At 42.8% G+C, this 19,025-nt stretch overlaps 2 protein-coding genes across 5 annotated transcripts in view; both read right to left on the bottom strand.

Annotated features, from left to right (window-relative positions):
• nradd (neurotrophin receptor associated death domain) overlaps positions 1-1,537 on the bottom strand; it is an 8,952-nt gene extending 7,415 nt beyond the window's left edge. The window contains exon 1 of the mRNA XM_005738514.1: positions 1,438-1,537. The gene's annotated coding sequence lies outside the window, so the exon portion shown is untranslated. The remainder of the gene's footprint in view (positions 1-1,437) is intronic.
• A 2,764-nt stretch (positions 1,538-4,301) lies between these two features.
• nbeal2 (neurobeachin-like 2) overlaps positions 4,302-19,025 on the bottom strand; it is a 32,652-nt gene continuing 17,928 nt past the window's right edge. For 3 of the 4 annotated variants that reach the window (XM_005738512.2, XM_013912245.1, XM_013912244.1), the window contains 34 exons: positions 18,724-18,826; positions 18,392-18,542; positions 17,999-18,154; positions 17,718-17,877; positions 17,135-17,223; positions 16,313-17,026; positions 15,995-16,179; positions 15,668-15,824; positions 14,387-14,530; positions 13,415-13,738; positions 12,109-12,258; positions 11,867-12,024; positions 11,619-11,743; positions 11,414-11,531; positions 11,152-11,309; positions 10,939-11,072; positions 10,677-10,784; positions 10,489-10,584; positions 10,258-10,382; positions 10,031-10,171; positions 9,813-9,943; positions 9,611-9,720; positions 9,380-9,497; positions 9,170-9,267; positions 8,953-9,066; positions 8,771-8,854; positions 8,547-8,656; positions 7,741-7,913; positions 7,559-7,653; positions 7,320-7,436; positions 6,634-6,795; positions 6,387-6,535; positions 6,137-6,272; positions 4,302-5,981 (listed from right to left, as the gene is read on the bottom strand). In XM_005738512.2, the coding sequence (XP_005738569.1) occupies positions 5,874-5,981; positions 6,137-6,272; positions 6,387-6,535; positions 6,634-6,795; positions 7,320-7,436; positions 7,559-7,653; positions 7,741-7,913; positions 8,547-8,656; positions 8,771-8,854; positions 8,953-9,066; positions 9,170-9,267; positions 9,380-9,497; positions 9,611-9,720; positions 9,813-9,943; positions 10,031-10,171; positions 10,258-10,382; positions 10,489-10,584; positions 10,677-10,784; positions 10,939-11,072; positions 11,152-11,309; positions 11,414-11,531; positions 11,619-11,743; positions 11,867-12,024; positions 12,109-12,258; positions 13,415-13,738; positions 14,387-14,530; positions 15,668-15,824; positions 15,995-16,179; positions 16,313-17,026; positions 17,135-17,223; positions 17,718-17,877; positions 17,999-18,154; positions 18,392-18,542; positions 18,724-18,826 (5,201 nt within the window). In that variant the 3' untranslated portion in view covers positions 4,302-5,873. The remainder of the gene's footprint in view (positions 5,982-6,136; positions 6,273-6,386; positions 6,536-6,633; positions 6,796-7,319; positions 7,437-7,558; positions 7,654-7,740; positions 7,914-8,546; positions 8,657-8,770; positions 8,855-8,952; positions 9,067-9,169; positions 9,268-9,379; positions 9,498-9,610; positions 9,721-9,812; positions 9,944-10,030; positions 10,172-10,257; positions 10,383-10,488; positions 10,585-10,676; positions 10,785-10,938; positions 11,073-11,151; positions 11,310-11,413; positions 11,532-11,618; positions 11,744-11,866; positions 12,025-12,108; positions 12,259-13,414; positions 13,739-14,386; positions 14,531-15,667; positions 15,825-15,994; positions 16,180-16,312; positions 17,027-17,134; positions 17,224-17,717; positions 17,878-17,998; positions 18,155-18,391; positions 18,543-18,723; positions 18,827-19,025) is intronic. The other variant, XM_005738513.2, reaches the window with a different exon arrangement.

The raw sequence follows: 19,025 nt of genomic DNA, 5'->3' as shown, positions 1-19,025 counted from the left end.
CGGATATCCAGACCCCAGCAGTAGTAATAGACTAGGCCACATTTTCACCAGGAACTGCCACTAGTAACAAATGTATCAACGCGTACAGTAAACTAAATGGAAAATGTGTTGTAGAAAGAGTTAAGGTAGTAGAAAAACACCCAACTTCCACACTGAATCATATAGTGACTAATGAAACAATTATTTTTGGAAACAAAAGATTCCTTTTGTGTTTTTTCCAAATGAAAAGCATCTTAAATTCCACAAATTAATCCTACTGATATTATAATTATAAAGAGATACCCATCTTTTTTTTAGAACTAAAGCCTTATCTAACCACTTTGATCTAACAAAAGTGCTCTGACTCTTAAAAAGCATGTCTAGACAGGACTACAAGCCCCATGGGCTTTTTCAGGTAGATGAGTGTCAAATTATTGTCTGCAACTGTGAGGTAGAGGCTTTCTTTGCACCCTGATCCTGGCTTAATGGCATGCTATCAAACACCACCGAAACTATAATCTGTCTTTAAATCATACACCATTTATTTTAATGTGGCTGCTTAATCTTGATAAATGGTGTGCTCCTGGGTTTTGTTCCTGTTTTATGTGTTTGGTTCATTGTAGCCGGTGTGATGGGCTTAAAATGCGAAGTTTCGTGGGAAAACAATGAGATTGCAATAAATAAATAAATAAAAAATCACACACACAAGAAGAGGAAGAAATAGTGCCAAGGAGGTATTCAGTAGGCTTCGTCTTAGCATGTGCATCTGAGAAATATGTTTACCACGGTTCGATTCCAGTTTTGTCAAGAGAGCCTTTCAAAGACGCACTAATTTTACTCTATTATCACCTCTGACGCTTATATTCACCAACATGTGTCGTGTGACAGCCCTGACGAAGTACGGTTCTGTGTTGTGAAACAGATTTCCTTTGGGAGCAATGGTGCAAACTGAGCTGGATTAAGTTTACTCAAGTTTAAACAGACCCCTGATGTAAAGCCACGAGTGTGGAATAAGTAAGAAACGCCTTATAAAACACGTCAAAGTGAAAATCTGACTTTAGCTCATGTGGTGGTAAAGCGTGCAATAAACTGTAGCTTACTTTTAACAGCAGAAATGCGCATACGACAAACGGTTTCATGTCTTCAGCTCCAAAATCCTCTTTGGCTTCGACACACAGGGGCGTCTCAAAATGGTCCACAGAACAGTGTTTTCACTCTGCAGCCTCCAACAATGGCATGAAAAATGCCAAAACCTCAAGTTCCCCGAGTCTAGTTAAATACACCAACTTGTCCTAAAACGCGCTGGTTCCACAGAAAGGAGAATTCGGTCATAGTCCAGTAACCAGATGAGGGTTTTTACGCGTGAGGAAGCAGTTTTAAAATGTGTATAATCCTTCGGTCTTCTCCGCGTAGCGCTGCAGCCCGATGCGTCTGTGTCAGTGCATTCCTCAATGTTACCTTAAAACAAAGTTTCTTCTGTCTCAGCTCACAGGACGCACCAACTGCCACACTCCTGCAGCTTTGCAACAGATGAATCTGCTGCGAGTTCTCAGGAGCCTTTTCTCCTCCCATCGACTCGGCTTTCAGTGCGGCTTCGTGATTGGCTGCATCCCGGAGCTCGGTAACAAGTACAGACGATACAGGAAGGGAGAAAAGTAAAGGTAACCGTCCTTGTTATCGACTGTGTGTCAATGTTATGTATCTAATGTTACGTGTATTAGTCTACAGGCTCAGTGCACTAGCTTAAAAAGAGCAGCCCCAAAGTTTCCAGTATTAAACACAATAATGGGACATAATACATAAACAGTCGTGTTAATAAATGGGATAAAGGTATTAGTTTATAGACTAGACTGTTCAGATAGTTTGTACTGATATTTATTAATTTTTTCCAAAATTTTATTGTAATTATTGCCTCTCCTGTATTTATCTGTCTGCTCTTTTTGTCAGTTAGCCAACAAAATAAGACTTTACATGCAGATATGAAATGTGTTGCATTGTTGGATACTTTTTTTTTTTTAATCTGAAGCTGAGTAATCCTAGTGAAAAATGCGTAAAAGCAGGACTTTACCGATCACGTTTTACTGCGTTAGGCCCTACAGGGATGCTCGCAAAGAGCTGTGATCAGTTGTTATCAGAAACAAAAGAGGGCATGCGAATCAAACAAGCGCCCTAAAGAAGAAGTACATGTTTGATCTCAAGTAATTCAAAAGATTAGAAAACCAATCCAGGCTAAATTACACACCTTGTAAATTCTAGAGAGCGCATCGCAGGGGGCCCGGAGACTTCAGAGGCAAACAAATGGAAAGATCTCTCAGACACAATACTACTTGCACTTCAAAGCCTGCCGAGAGATAAGAGGAGACTGAGGATGTTCCTCCTCTGATAAAATGCCAAAAAAAATATTTGAGACAAGCAGGGATCTCCTTTGCGTTCATTCATAACAACTGACAAAGTCTCCGCACTGCAAAAACCTCAATCTGCCTGAGGAATTCTTTTTTAGTTTTGAGTCTATATTTTAAACACGTCTTTTCTTTTCTTTTTTCACCCTATTAAATCTACTTTCGGCTGCATGTTTGTTTAAGTTTAAAAAAAAGAAATTACGCCGGATGCCCGACTCAAACTGACTCAAACTTCGGGATCTGCGTCTCCTTCAACCAAGGAATTTTCGTTTGTTAGGTGAATGTGTAAACCACCACAACGTAGAGCTACTATTGCCCTGCAAAATCAAGTAGATTTTTTTTTATCTTCTATGAGTTTATAATTGAGGCACTATGAGAGCGTGAATCAAATAAGCGCTCTTAAAAATACATGCATTGTTAAACAACGCAATACGAAGAAAAATAAAGTTTATTTCAAGACTGATTTAAAAATAAATAATATAAATGAGTTTGTACAGCAGACAAATCTGCCTCACTATGAAAACAAGCCTAAAAGTTTATTTTTATGGGGAACAGGTTCCAATAAGATTATCTTACTGGAACTAAAGAAAAAAAGTGTTTGTTTTTTTTGGTTTTTTTAGGATTCAGTAACCATCCTTCAAAGCAAGTTTTATCATAAATCAGAAAAATAAACAGTCTTCATCAGTGTCTTCCCCCTTCACTTGTCTGCATTATCTGGCTGTAGGAGCACAAACTGCTTATCAGAGTTTGTTTGTAGTTATACATGACTGGGAATGATAAGGAAGCTATAAAAAGGAAAGAAAATGAAGTTCTTCTCCACAGGCCAAGGTGAAATGGACCAGTGGAGGGGGAAAAAAGAAGAGGAGGAGGACGCGGGGGTTGGGATCTGAGGTCGTTTGAGCGAGGACTATTTGAGAGTTGTTGCGGTTCTTGGCAGGAACATCTTGAACAACACCAAAATTGCAGCATATCATGAAATCAATCCCCTCCGCCTGCCCTCAGGTCTGGAGAGGTCAGACGGAGATGCTGGCAGCAACTGGGAGCGAGGTGTTAATCCCTCCCTCCATTGTCAGAGGGACCACATCAGAGCAACTGCACCCTCCTACTACACTTCCCTTATTCACTGTGCTGTGGTTTGTATTTGACTGGAGGTCCACAGGTCAGTTTTACCACCCACCTCCCCCCTCCCAACCCTACTGAATTGTACCTCATAGAGGCGTTTATGGGGAGGCTGACAGGATGTTCGGCCCACCAGGAGATCAAAGTCACTTGAAGTAAATGCGCTCTTGCTTGCTGTGACCTTTTCAACTCTTTTAGGGTTAACATCACAGATGCATGCAAGGCTGGGATTATGGAGGAGCTGGATGAGCTACATTGTGGCAGCAGATAAGTTTCCTTCCTCCTGGGGTTCACACACACACACACACACATATACAAACACACACACACGCACAATCAGAGCTCATTTTTCAGCCCTATCATCTGATCAACCTCAGGTAACAGGGCTGTTGGTTCACTGAAAATAAGACGATTGAAAGTAAGCATCGGGAAGGAGCAATACAACTTCTCACACTGAGAGCAAACAGAAACAATAATGTCTTTAAAGTTACAAGGAGCTGGACGTTTCTTTTACTAGAGCAATGCCACCACTTAACAACAGTGGGAAAGAGAAATGGATCAAGTCCAACTGCAACACGCATGGCGTTTCTTACGGATCACTTTGAATCTGAATGATTTCAACACCAAAATTAAAATACATAAAATACAGCACGACTCAAAAGTGCTTTAGATGGAGGATCGGGACTGCAATGACTGCAAAGACGTACATCTAAAACTGATGAATTCAAAGTCTCTGAGAGTTACTGCATAGTTGTGTGAAATAATGCATTCTCCCTGGTTAGAGCAAAACGTCATAAACCGATATCAGTATTTGCAAGACGTGTTTTATTCACAGACTGTCTCAGCAATGCACAGCTTATACATTTATCCTTATCTTACTGCTGTGTAAATATGATTTTTAGACAGTCTGAACCCATTGAATCAAACAGTGGAGAAAAAGGTTGAAATGAGGAGTAAACATTTCATTTCAAATATAGTTTCCTTTACATTTCTTATGCAATTATTCAGAGAATCTCTGACAACTAATCATTTTATGTGTGCAACATATTATGGGTATTGCTTTCACCCAGATAGTTCCCTTTGTCTTTCTCCCATTAATGACACTGCAAAACATCGACTTTGTTCCAACCGCAGTATTACAAAAAAAGAAAGAAAGAAAAAACAAAAAGGAAAAAAAAAAAGCTGGCAGGAAGTGAATTCCTCTAAAACTCACTGACAGACTTTCTACACACATGTTTCAGATGTTCTCAGTACTTCATAAGCGGTTTTACAATACCAGCACAGTCAACAGTTCATCGAATCCACGTCTGAGTCACAGTGGAGTAGAAAAGTGTGTTCAAAATGGATCAGCAGGGACAACAAATCTGACATATAGTGATTTTAGATTCAGTGTTTATACAAGGCCTTAGATGAAAAAGGCACTTTTGAGCTCAAATATAACAGGAATACAGTCATATGGTGAACAGAGTAGCAACAAAACCATTCCAGAAGAATTTATAAAAGCCTTAACGCTATCATGAATAAGGCAACAGAGGGCCCTGCATTTGAGGTTCATTGCATCCAAACTCCACATAGTTAAAAAAACGAATATACTTCACATACTTGACCATTAAAGCAGTTATTGCTTTAATTGTAACAGTCTTACATTACCTAGAGCCTTAAGGAATGCAGAGATTATAAAATGTGGTATCCTGGTGTATTTCTGGTGCTAGGATAAGGATCTTTCAACCACTAAACATTATAAAACGGCATTAAGTATACTAGCCTTGTTACCCCGTGTCTTTCTTTACAAAATCTGACCTTTTGTGGTATTACCAGTATTGCAATTTGGGAATCTCAAGCAACATCTACTGTAGTTTTTTTCAAGTTTTCAGGAGTTTTAAGAAGTTGCCATTGCCAAAGAATGGCTTTGGGACATTCAACAGTACAGGGATTGTAGCCGTGTCTCTGACAATAAAGGAGAAAAACATGGAGCCCGGGGAGTTCACAGCACGACTCGTCTTTGCGTCTGAGGCTGAATGTGGATCAGAGTGAGTCAGTCCCCTGAAATATGACTCAGAGCACATACAGTTCGACAGCAGTCCACAACCGCAAACACGGAGCTCTTCTCCATACACAAAACAAGGCCACTCTTTGGAATGATGCTGATTAAAAACAGTGTAACCATCAATGAAATATGCAATAAAATATAAAACCATTTAAGAGTAGAAAGTGCTCAGTGTATAGTTGCTCTCTCAGAGAGACAAGTGGCTGGCTGGAGAGCATAGTTTACTATTCTTTACAGTTTGTAAAGGACAGGAGGCCTTGTTGAGTCTTGCGAGCGTGTGACGATGCATCCTACAGAGTCCTCAGGGTTCCTCCCGACTGTCGCTCGTCTCATTTGCCAGCATTCTCTGTGGGATTGTACTCGGTTTCACCTGACGACACCTGAGAGATGCGGCGCGTGGAGCCCCACAGACGACGGGAGAATTGTCCTGAGCGAACCTGAAAGGAGGAGGGCCAGCACGTTAATCTTCACTTCTAAAAAGGCTCGATTATCATAAGAAAAACCTTGTTTTCAGCAAATATTTAGCATACAAGAGCCTCCTTCCCACACCCCCACTCTCTCACATCTGACAGTTACCACTCCTGCTTCTCACCTCCTCTGGTTTCCCAGCCCCCACCACAATTAACTTCCCGTCTTCTAGTCCCACTAGGATGTGGCTGCACTCTTTGGTGACAGACACACTCCTCACAGTGACCCTCAAGGCCAGGGGTGTCACCAAAGCATCCAGGCTGCAAAAGAGGGAAGAGTTAGAACCAAACATTTTTTTGCTCTGAAGTTTTGTGCAAATGCTATAAATTAGCAGCCTTTAAATTAACATTGCACTGTGTTCTTCATCTCTTTACCTGTACAAGTCCCGAATGTGGAGCTTGCCTTGAATAGTTCCCAGGATGACATATTCAGACACCAGGTGGAGTGCAGTCACCTGCTCCTCCATGGTGAAAGAAGACAGCAGACAGCCGTTCACTGAGTAAACATGAATGGAGTACTTGCCCTGCAGGAATAAGCAACATTTGGATAGTGACATAAGCGGAAAGAAAAAAGGAGCCGTACATTCGAATGCATTAGAAAATATATGTTTACTGGACGTGCCTTCTTGTTCGAGCGTTCCTCCAGAGACGTCTGTACCACAATGTGGCCTTCCATTCCCACCTGTAGCCCGGAGATTTGGGCGGGTATGCAGCTTTCGTTAGGTGGCCGCAATGTTCGCAAGAACTGGCCTCGTCGGACTGTGTGCACTATCACAGTTCCATCCTGGCACACAGGAAGCACAAGCAGAACTTCATTAAAGATCCAACAGCACTTCAAGCTTAAACCTGTCATCTTGTCATCCTGCGAGGTGACAACTCTTGGCGTAAGAAGTCAAGTTTAAGTTCCTGTAATAAGAGCTAAGAATTGCAGACCTGAATTTTCTGTTTGCCCCCTGAGGATTTGATGCTATTTATTTATATAAAGGTTTGAGGGGCAGCTTGGCAGGACGCCTTCTGTGCACTCTAATCAAAAAAACGGAGTATTTCCCGAAGGGAGAACACATCTGAAGCATACTATCTTCTGTTGTATGCTACATGTGCAAAAGATCAACACTGGGCCACAGCCTGGCTTGATTTTCTGAACGTTGCCTGGACTTCATGTGTGAAACAGATCTAGATCATTTAATAATGAGATACTTTGGAGATTTAAAAAAAATCGCTGGCATAACATCTTTAAATTTCTCTCTTAAATAGTAGCATAAGTACTTTTATTTCATCTTTAACACGTCCAAGTTTTACATCTCTGACCTTTGATCCTGAGACAGCCATGTCCAGTTCAGTGCTGATGGCCACACAGGTTACCTCCTGGTCATGCCCACAGAGAATCTGTACTGGCCGGGGAGACAAGCTGCTGGAGAAACCACCCTGAATGACAAAAAAAAAGAGAGAGAGACTCTTTGCGTGAAGGCTTCATTTTGAGCCCAGCTGCTTCTTAGTGCAATTTACAACTGCTGCATGTGAGTGAGGCTAAGCATAAAGATGATCACCTGCTGTAGAACCTGCCACACTATACAGGATGTGTCCCTTGAACCAGAGATGAGGTAGATGCCACAGAGATCCAGAGCCAAGCAAGTAACAACGTCTTCGAAGAACACACAGAAACACAGATAAATGCGCAACAATGCAAAATACAAATATTCCTTTAAGACAGATAACCATCAGAACTCACCAACGTGCCGGCAGATCCTTCCAACCAGCTTGCCTTTCGCCAGCTGGGTGACGCGGAGACTGCAATCCCAGTGTCCCCCGCTGAACAGCAGGCGGCCATCGTTAGACACGACCAGCACCTGAGCGCTGATGTCGACCCCAGGAGCGAAAGGTCCGCTCAAGAAACGCTGAGTTCTGGGACACAAAGCGGGATTGGAAAAGATCAAAGCGACTTCCAAACAAACAACAAGAGCAAGCTGTGGTCTAAATGTGGACGATTTATAATGTGCCATAAAACTGTCACGACTTCTGCAGATTACAACCTGTGTGAAAGAAAATGTTCAAATGGTTTTTATCGTTATTTATTTCCTGTTTCCTGATCCATGGAAACGATAAGCTGAAAATAAGATCCAGTAAAGCAAATTTCAACAAATTAAAAGGAACTCTGAATCATCACGGACGAGGACAGACAGATGTTGTGCTTCCATCCAGCTATCAGGAATTTTCTTTATCCTGGGAAATGCTGCAATGAGTGCAAAACATTTCAATTTAAGCACAAAGTACCCAAAGTAATCTTGTCACCGTTTCTGTAGAGTCAGATAAGGATCCTGTACTTCAGAGGTTCTTCTCAGAAAAGAAAAAAATAGCAGGGTAGTGTGATTTCTTCTGCCATCAGCTTTTAAATAGAGCTCTTTTACTGCTTGCCACACCTGCCTCTAGAGTCCTGCAATTGGGCCCTTATCAGGACATTATTACGTGTAATTTACGAACACTTTTCTCCCTAGAAAATGGAGTTCCCATGGGTGTATTATTTGTTAAGGCACTCACTTAGGATTATTCATCGTGGGGTCTTTAGAGAAGGTGAAGTAGTTGGCGATGTTTTTGTCGTACGGCAGCCAGTTGTGTGTCCCTATCAACCCGTTGGAACTGACGGTCACCTACAGAGGAAAAATCATCTTAATGCAAAAGTTACACCAGCCTTTTCTCTACTATCTAACACAAATGTCTTACTGTTGCTACTGCCTGGGTTTAGTTATGAATTTGGTCCTTACCAGTATATCTGAGCCCTGGGTGATGGAGCGGGTCTGTGTCTTTGGTACCACAGCTTGGACCACAGGAAAGCCATCACTTACCACCTGAGGCACACACGAATAAACACATGCACATACACAAACATGACTTAATATTCATTATTTGAGTTGAGGAATGAGTTTAAAAAGATTTTAGGCCGTACCTCCTTAAATGGCCGGAGTTTTTGGATATGTTCAAAGATATTCAGGGGGAGAGTGTCCAGACGGGCCTGCCGCCTTGATGCGTTCTCAGCTGACATGCGAGGCGGATGAGGCTCCTGATTGGACACAAATGTGTTATAACACTGCTGCTTTTTTTTTTAAACAAAAAGTCAGATTATTATTTATCTTGAAAAAAGCTGTGAAATATTTTGAGTGTACCTTAAGGAGCTGACAAGGTGTCTGTCCAAAGTTGCTGATGATGCCCTCCAAGGCCTTGCGCTCATTCTCATTGGCTATTGCATCCAGATCTACTGCACCTGCACAGAGGTCAAGAAAACTGTAAGAAAGAGCCACAACCAAGAAAACAGAATAACAATTAATGCTGAGTGAAGTTTCCTCTTTTTTTCCTGTTCTTTATTCTAGCCTTACCCTCATAAGTACAGTAGTAGAAGACATTGAGGGCATTCACTGCCTCTTCGCCTCTCTGCTTATAACCAAAGATCAGGTCAATCCACTCATGGAGGTGATTGGACACGTACTCAGACTCCTACAGTTTAAGATAAAAGAAATTACCTTCTTTAGCAGCTTCCTTAACAAAATATTCTCACAAGAAAATGCATGAGTAAGTTTTACAGACACAGGATGTTTGTGTAGACTCACCAGGGCTTTCTTGTGTTTTCTGATAAAGTCTTCCCTTGATGTCGCCCAGCGAGGCAGCACAACATCTGTCACAGGCTCCTGAGATATCTGTAACTGGCCTAGGTCGAAGCCTATAACAGTCATGGAGCAGCTATGAGTTAATATTTTTCATCTTTAAGCATTTATTTGACAAAATATATATATATATATGGGCACTCTTTACCGTTCATATTCTGCAGGAATTCTGGGAAGTAAAAGAACTCTGGGATGAGCTCTTTGACATCAGCTGGACTCTCCATGCGAGCCTGCCAGGCTGCTGCCACCGAGTGGAACTGTCTGTCAGAGCAGTCAAACCTAAACAGTGGCAACAAAGACCTGTGTGAGAAAACAAGATACCAGGAAACTCAAGAAACTCCTGAACTAGTCAGCACTCCCACCCACTTTCCACTCTGTAGCTGGATATGCAGGGTGGTGAATGGCTCCATGCGGATCATGTAGTGCATGACTCCTGCTGCATTAGAGTAGTGTGTGCCATAGTGGAATTTGTCAATGGTGCCCGTTGGGTCCTCAAAGCTCTCATATCTAAAGAATAAAGAAAAATATGTCCACAAATTATTTATATTATCGATTCAGGTGGTAACACAGGAACTGCTTCAAGACCCACTTACTTCTCTCTGACATTCTGTGCATGACGTGGGTTGACCACACCGATGGGTTTGGATAAATCCCTGAACACTGCAGGGTCCTCCAGATCCAGAACAGTAGAGGTGTAGTCGCATAAGACCCAGGGAAACTGAAGAGAAACAAAAACACACAACTCACTGTAGCCTTTGCTCACACTGAAAGTGCAAACTCTTTGGTGATAGCAGTGGTAGCAGATACAAGTGCGGCACACTTACAACAGGGTACTGCGACAGGTCGTTGTAAGTGCGTCCAGCAATGGTGTTCAGTTGCATCAAATACTCAAAATTGGAGATCTCTCTGCACACCCATTTCTGTTAACATCAATACTGGACTGGTCACAAACATGTACATGATTGATGATCTTTGTCTGAAGAATGTCTGAAGAAATGATATGAATTAAGACCTGTGTGAGCCCAGATGCCTTCAGCAGCTCTTGGGGAGAGCGGGAGCCAAAGTAAAAGAGGTTTGGAGGCCGCAGGCCGAGTATCCTAGAATAGACTTTGTTTCGTACCTGAAGGGTGAGAGATTGAGAATCTTAGAGAGCACAGAAGCCGCAGTTTCATAACTTCAAAAGCACAGACTTCACTGAAACTAAACAGCAGAAGCTCTTTAGTTTCAATTATGGCTGCAGCTTCCTGAGCAGTTCAATTTAAATCAGGCGTCACCTTCTTTTTGAAGTTGATGAAGTAGTGAGCCTGGTCGATGAAGAAAAGCTCCAGTGCAGACCTTCGCAGGTTGTAGCGCCTCAAATGAACCTCTCTGAGCTGTGACAGAGGTCGCTTGAAATCAAACCCAATTCCTGGGGGGACACATTTATTAGTGACCTCAGCTTGGACACGTGTTTTGGTTTTTTTTCCACAGTGTCAAAGATTTCTCACCCTCCTCTGTCTCCTCTTTCTCACTGCTGCAGTCATAGAAGTACAAGTGATGTGTGGTAACCTCCAGACGACCGGGAACAACTGCCACGATGGTGATGAGCTCACAGTCTTCAGACAGAACCAGCTTTTCTTTCTGGCTCTCGTCTTCTCCCTCCGCCCTGCGAGCATTGAAAAAAAGTACAGCTTCAGTGGATGTCCGTACTTTACATTTTTTAATACTGAAACCTGCTGCAGAAGGTGGTAGTAGCTCTGCAGAACTCACGTCTTATCCCAAAAGAGAAGGTCCTCTTCTCCTAACTGATCGTCCTCCATGTCGCTTACTTTCGCTTCCTTAGCAACAGCCAGTGGGAGGGGTTCGGAGCCACGGGGGCTTTCAGCTCCTGATAATCACAGAAATATGGCAACGTGGTGAGTGCAGCTTTGTACTTTGAGAAAAAACACTCACGTGCTTACAGTCTGTGGCATACCCATGTTATCCCGCAGGGCGCTGGCCTCGCTGTGTGGATCGTAGTTATAGTTGGGCACAAGTTTGAGGCGCATCTTTGAATAAGTCTCTGCATTGGACAATTTCCATTTTACTTCCGGCTGAACTCTGGGATCAAAGACACAAAGTACACATCAGAACATTTTGGGTAGTGAGCACAGTAACAACTTAGTCTTAAAAATCCACAGCTAAACATGATATCTTGATCAGAGCTGAGAGAAGCTGTCGTACCTGTTGGCCCATGCTCCTCTCTCACAGGTCAAAAGCCTGCGGAGAGACTTCCAGTGCAGCCACACCACCCCCTGCTGGCTGGAGCTCTGCTTCTGCCAAATGAGGTACCTGTTGTTCTCAGTCCGGGCTCGCTTCAAGCAGGGATCCACTATTGCCTCCTGTTTTTACAGGCACATGCATGAAGTAAACGATGCGAAACTGTATTTCGGCAGTTTGCAGTGCGAAGGTCGTAAGGTCTTAACCTGAAATTTGGATTTGCTGTCAGATCTTTCTTTCTCCTGTTTAAAGGCTGTACTCATCAGGTCATCGAAGCACGAGTTCCAGAAATTGGACATGATGTCATGGCTCCTCCCAAACGTGTCCAGCTCGTACTGCTCCATGGTGGGCTGAACCTAGAGGCACAATTGAAGTAAGTATAATGTGTTTATAAAGCACATTTAAACGCAGCTTAAACAGAACAAAAGCCGTCTCTGTACTAGGAAAGGCTTTGAAGCCAGACGGAAAGGATTCCAATATGCTATATAAGTGCAAGATAGGACAAAAACACTCTGGACCGCAGCACGTTTAAAACACAGAGAGACAGTGTCAGAGTTTATGCAGGAATTAATGATACTCTGGTATTGTCTCCCAGCTCGGACACTGTTTTTGAAGTGGTTAATAAAAGCAAATAAGCAAACTGATTTTGGTCACACAGCCAGCACACTGGTTATCTTTGAGAAGTCAAAAATTATTCAAGGTAACACTCAGTCATTCAAACTAAATATCAAATATCATTTCAATTAGAGAGCTTGCACATTAACCATGACAGGAACATCATTTTGGTCAGGACCAATATTGTTTTATTTAGGGCAGCTGTGGCATAAACCTTCTGTCGTTAACCGTTAAGCACTGCGTATTAAGATTCTTACTGCTTTAACGCTAAATGCTAAAACTGTAAGCACATTTACAACAAACTGTTCTAAAAATAAACTGAAAACACACTAAGACAGACGGTATGTGATCGCTTTCTGCATGAAAAAAGCGCCCTGGAAGTTTCACGTTAGCCAAAGTTATGCCATACTGGTTAATGTACTGCTTGATCCGTATACATAAGTAATCTAAACGAAGCAGATTTATAAACACACACTGTCACGCAGCGCAATGATAAATCAATGCTGAGCTCAGTGTGGAGTGTGTCTGTTTGGCATCAGTTCATGAAATATTTAAGGTGCAAGTACAAGCATAAACTAAGCTCTGCCTAAAATACCAGGCAACATTAGGGAGTTTAAGATTGCCTTTTCATTTTTCTAAACTTGTGATAGCTTTTCTTTTTTTTTTTTTTACTTTGCATTAGATTTCTCAGTTGCCCACCGGGAGGTAACTGGTAAAGCCTGAAAATAAAACCGCAAATATTCCTAAAGTACACAAACCTGACAGAGAACAGAGGCAGCCGTATCAGAGTGCACGCTTTATTAAACGTGCTTAGTGAGGAGAACAAGTTCTCGAGACTCCCTAAACAAAAGATAAATGGCATCTATTTTTAAATGCCCCATTTCAGCTGACACTGACCTGCTGCTGGTAAAAGCCTTGCCACTCCAGTGTTTGACAATAGGCCTTCAGGTCCTGGGCGAAGGTGGTGCTGCCGTTGGTGATGGGCAGGTTGGGCAGGAGCTTCTGGAGGTTGATGGGGTCGGCGTGCTGGTCAAGTAGCGTACGCACGATGGGCACAAGGTGGGAAAAGGTCTCTGGCTGTCCGTAGTTGGTGTTGTCCATTGCACCACCAGGCCACAAGGGGGAACCAATCCGCCCCAGCAAGAAGCACACCTCTTCCCAGCTCAGGCAGAGCACAGTCTGAAGAAGGCTGTGGAGCTTGAGATAGGCCATCTCACTCACCTGATGAGGGGAAACAGACACATAGATCTCAGAAAGAAAAAAAATAACACTAATTTATTATTATAGGCACATTTTTTTATGTGTTATATCAGTATTTGATTGAGAAGTTAAAAAGAAACTGGTTAAAAAGTCCCTCAAAGTCACACTTGTGTACATAGCAAATATCCATGACTACCTCCAAACACCTGATTCATTTTACTTTCCTTAGTAGACCAAAAATTGTGATATGTGTCAAAGTGCAATTAAGTTAATATATCTTTAAAGTGACAAAAGGGGGAGTTGCACTACTTAGGAGATGAATGAAACCAGCAGCATGTAATGGAAAGCCTTATGGTCAGTTCATTTAACACTGCTCTCTCTATCCTACAGCGAGAACAGCCACAACAGCCCTGATAACTCAGAGAGAAGCTGCCCTTTCATACAGAACACTCCCTAAAAAGTATGACTGCAATATCTTTGAACAGAAAGCCATAGAAGGCCTGGTATTTAAAAACTATCTTTATCTGGGTTTACTTATCATGATAGGGACTGTAAACCTTTACAGTTCTGCAAAATTCAATGTTGCAGGTGTTTGCGTTGTGAAAGACATGCTTGGTGAAAAGTATTTGACATATATGGTTGGTGCATAATATCGTGGTTGCAGCTGACCGTGGGGTGCTGCTGTTGGATATATCCGGTGATGATACGCAGGCCGATCTGGGCCATTTCCTTCAGTTCAGTGTTTCCTGGACTTCCAGGGGTGCTATGCCAGGCGTTTAACTTGTCCAGCAGGTTCACCACCCCTTCAAAGATCTGCAACAGAACAACAACATCTGTCAACAAAGAACTCAAGACAAAGCCTAGACCTGTTTCCACACCTTGCAGCATCTATAAAAATCCAAAGCCATTCAGTACAGCCTGACTTTAAAGGTTATTCAAATGCAAACTTCTCACCCAACCACGCCTCTCCACCCTTCAGTAGAGCAAGTTCCACATTTAGTACATGGACTGGTTCTTATATAGTACTTTTCTAGTTTTCAGGGAAAGTCTGAGAATCTTTTTTGGAAACACTGATTTATTTTCTCGCTGAGCGTTAAATGAGAAAATCAATGGCTAACGTAGCTGCATCGCAAAATAATAAAATCTTCCTTTAAAACAACAAAGGGTCAGTCATGACTCAGCATGGTGTCAGAGCAGGCTTTCTACCAATCACAGCCGTTCCTTGCTTGCTCTGTCTACAAACCAAGGTGTTTTGGGGTAAGCCACTGTGTATCCCTGTTTGATTCTGATGGGAGATGAGCACCTTGTAGTGAGAAATAATGGATTGGATTTATATAGCGCTTTTCAAGGCACCCAAAGCGCTTTACAATACCACTATTCATTCACTCTCACATTCAAACACATTATATACACATTATAAGTACTTTGTAAAAAGGATCATGAAGGTGGAGCACATTTACAAATTTTATGACCGTTTCTTGGTCTTGGAGCAGTCACAGAAACTGCCAGGCCACCTTTTTCCAAAAACCCTGTGCTAAGCTAAGCTAACATTACTGATCTGTACTAGCTTGAATTTTATTTTGAAATTCAACTCACAAATAGAAAGAGATAAAATAAGACACAATCATGAGGATATTCAGTAAGGTGATTATACTTAAATTGAGCACTTGTGCTTTGTGTTTAAAACTGAAGAATTTGGACTGATAAAGAGGATAAAACGTGACATTATTTGGGCTACAAATTGGCAGGTTTTATTAAGACCATATTTTTTCTTGGTGTATTGATTCATTTTGCTTATATAACCATAAAATATTAAATCTAATTTGTCAGGGACTTTCTTTTGTCTTTGGTGTTTTTCACTTATGAGAGTTAAATACAGGCTTTCAATAATCCAAGACTTATAAAATCCCATATTGAATGAGTTGCTGTTACATGAATCAGCTAATATACCTTTTCACTCCACAGCGCGTGGTTGTTTGTACCCTCTGCAAACAGGAAATCCTGCAGCAGCCTGAGGAGCCGAACGAGACTGGGACAGAAAGGCAGGAACGCTCCCTGGGCCTCCCTCAGGTCTGACAGTGATGACTCCAGCATCATCTCCAACAAGCTGATGCACAAAGCAGCAAGCAGACTTTGAATAATTCACTGCATAACACAACGGTGCTTCTAGATATTTACAATAAGGTGATACAGACGAAGGAGTGGTTTCGTTTGTTTTTTCAGCTGCGAGACAGGCTCACTCCTGGTGCGTTTCTTCTCCAAGTCCACGTAACTAACCTGCGTTTGATGTCATCGGGAGGGCGGACCAGCTGGCAGGAGGAGCCCAGTTTGGTGAGAACAGAAAATACCTGTCCTCGCTCTCTCCACACCACATCTTCCGCGCCCTCCGCTCCGCTGCCGCTCCACAGGACGGAGAACACGATGTTGGTTAGCAGGTTGCACAGCTCCTCCTCAGGGGTCTGCTGCAGTGTGAACAATAGCCGGTAAATGGAGCTCAACAAAATCTCATCAGATATCATAGACAAGGAACGAGATTTCAAACCCTGGATTTACATGCTAAGTGCAGTGAAACCCGCATTAAGGGAGCAGGCATACCTGTGGGTTGGACGTGTTGGAGATCGTGTCTCCAGTAGGAGGATCGGTCCCATAGCTGGTGTCATCCAGCACATTGGACAAACTGGAGCTCTTCCTTGGTCTGAGCGGTGGGAATGGTTTGTAGTGCTCTAGAGGGGATGGTGTGTTGGTCAGACTACCAGCAGGTGTGTGTGTGCCAGTCTCTCCCACACCTGGCAAATCCAAATCAAAAGGTGATGTACCGAAGGGGGAGAGCGGATGGTAGTCCCTTCCCTCGTCTTCATGGTGAGACGAGGCGATGTCAACGGGATTGGAGGTAGAGGATGAGTGGCTCCCCTGATCCACCGAGTCAAACGACTTGAAATGCAGGGAGCCTGTGAAGTTTTTCAGCGGGCCTCCGCCTCCACTGGGAGGCGACTGTGATAAATCCGAGAAACCCTCAGAGATGTCCCGCTGTCCACCTTCATCCTCCTCGTCCTCATCCTCGATTTCCTGCGAGGTGCGGTAGTTCATGAAAATGTCTGTACGTGCGTCCTCTATGACCAAGGATTGCTCTCTGCGCAGAGGCGGCCGGTAGTTTGGTTCCGCTGGAGTGTGGTTGCTTGAGTCGGCAATGGTGGCGGCGTGGGCCTCATAGGACTCTTTCACATAGAGTTTGGTGAGAACATCCTGCCAGCCAGGCTGCTTTGCAAGCTGTTTCACGTAATCCTCATTGGAGTAGATCAGATGAAAGAGCTGGAGTAAAACAGAACAAGAGCTTTTCATTACTGAGAATAAATCTTTTGGTGGGATAGGAGGGAAAAAGCCAGTTTTATAAGAGCACGACTTCTTAAGCAGACTGACCTTGCGACACACGTCCAGCCGGACAGTAAGTTCAGCTCGATGGGACAGACAGGCCACAGCCAGGAGGTCTCTAAAACTAGGACTGGCATCTGTGGAGCAGCAGTTAATTCATTGGTTTCATCATTTCAAGCTTGTTTTAATGGAAGGAAGTTATTGCTGTTTATTCAGTTTGTTTGGTTAGTCGATTCAAGGCCGGGGTAGGCAATATGTTTTCAGCATCACTTTCAAACAGAAACCTGCAATCATTTTTCAGCATATTATATCTGAGAAGGTCTGGGAGGCATGAAAAAGCAAGCTAGGCGAGTTGGGAGAGAGTTTCTTTTTTGGACTTCTGCCTGCTGCTTTTTTAATCTTACATACATTTATGAACCTTTAGTGAAACATTCAATTTAATTCACTATTTTGTCATTATTAGAACGTTTTATAACTATTATTATATTATTTTCTCAAAGCATTACAAAAAACAGGACTGACCACTGCACTTGATTTTGGGCTAAAGCGCAGCTTTCTTATCTAAACATCAGATAAATGTTTTTTGTCATCCATTTCCATCATAAAAGGAAAACTCTTGTGTTTGTATTACCTGTAGCGAGGACCTGCTCGTACAGACACCGGACAGTGGTCATGGTTACGGGAATGTTATCAAGACAGCAAACAAGTCCACGATAGCCAAAATCCCTTAGTTTAATGCGATGCTTGTTGCGCTCCGACACACGCTCGCTCTTGAGGATCTTGTACAAAACCTAGAAGGTAACCACAGGGAAACTGTGAGGATCCCATTTTCACAGTTTACAGTACGATGCACATATCTGCTGTTTAATAAATTGCAATATGTTAAGCAGAGGTCCGGTGACTGGATCTCACCCTGAAGACCCTCTCTCTGGCCTCATCCCCAAATCTTGGATTGAGCAGCAAACTGTACAGCTGCTCCACGCCCCACTCCAGCAGCACTGTCTGCACCTGCTCGCGAGGAGGGCTGCTCCTCAAGAGCTCATACAGCACATCCAAGGCCTTCACCACCTGAGTGAGAGAGACACGGGAAAGATGTGAAGGAGGAGGTTGATAAAGAGCCAAGAAATGTGGAGTAGGGAGGGTAAAGTTTGAAGTTGCACAAAGAGCATTTCGAAAAGTGCAGATATGCCAAAACAACATATAAAGAAAAAGAGATTAGGAGTAAAATATTACACGGAAAAGGTCAAATGATAGCAATTTTAAACTCCTGAAATAAAAACAGCTGTAAAACATGCGAGTTATTACCTGCTGCTCCTCTCCTACAGTCAGAACGTAGGCAAGGACGCAGTGAAGCTCCTCTTGTGTAGGAGACTTAAGAAAATCTTTCAGCAAGGCGAAGAGAGAGGTTTGAATCGTCTGCTTCTCATCAGACAGAGAGCTGCCGTCTTTCTCCACACTGTGACCAAAGATATTTCAATGAATTCAATGAAATCCCATCTGAGGAACAATGTTTTGGTATCAAAGGGGAGTGAACAAAACACGGATATTTACAATAACCTGATAAGAGTGATGAGTATTTTTGAATACACTAATCATTTACCTAATGTGACCGTTCATCATCGTAACAGAAGGTTTACCTGTAGTATGTTCGAACGGTATCCAGTATGTACTGAACGCCGTACTTCCTCCTCATCCGCTGCTTGCTTTTGTTTATCACAGACTGCAGGTATTGTATGTGTGCTTTGGGAGACAAAGAATACTTTTGTCATCTTCTTTCAGGCTGACATTTAGAAATGTCAAACTAATATGCAAGACTGTGGTGAAGAGGAGCAGCAATTTATAACACGGGGCGTTGAAGTGGTGCATCAGTCACCGATTCCCTTTTGACCCGTCCCACAGCCTGAACTTGAGACATTAATGTATTCAGCCCCCACTCTGT

Source organism: Pundamilia nyererei, unplaced genomic scaffold (assembly GCF_000239375.1).
Source record: "Pundamilia nyererei isolate P.nyererei 1_Seehausen unplaced genomic scaffold, PunNye1.0 scaffold00084, whole genome shotgun sequence".
NCBI classification, from domain to species: domain Eukaryota; kingdom Metazoa; phylum Chordata; class Actinopteri; order Cichliformes; family Cichlidae; genus Pundamilia; species Pundamilia nyererei.
The sequence above is the reverse complement of the archived record's forward strand: the minus strand, read 5'-3'. Positions and strand labels throughout refer to the sequence as shown.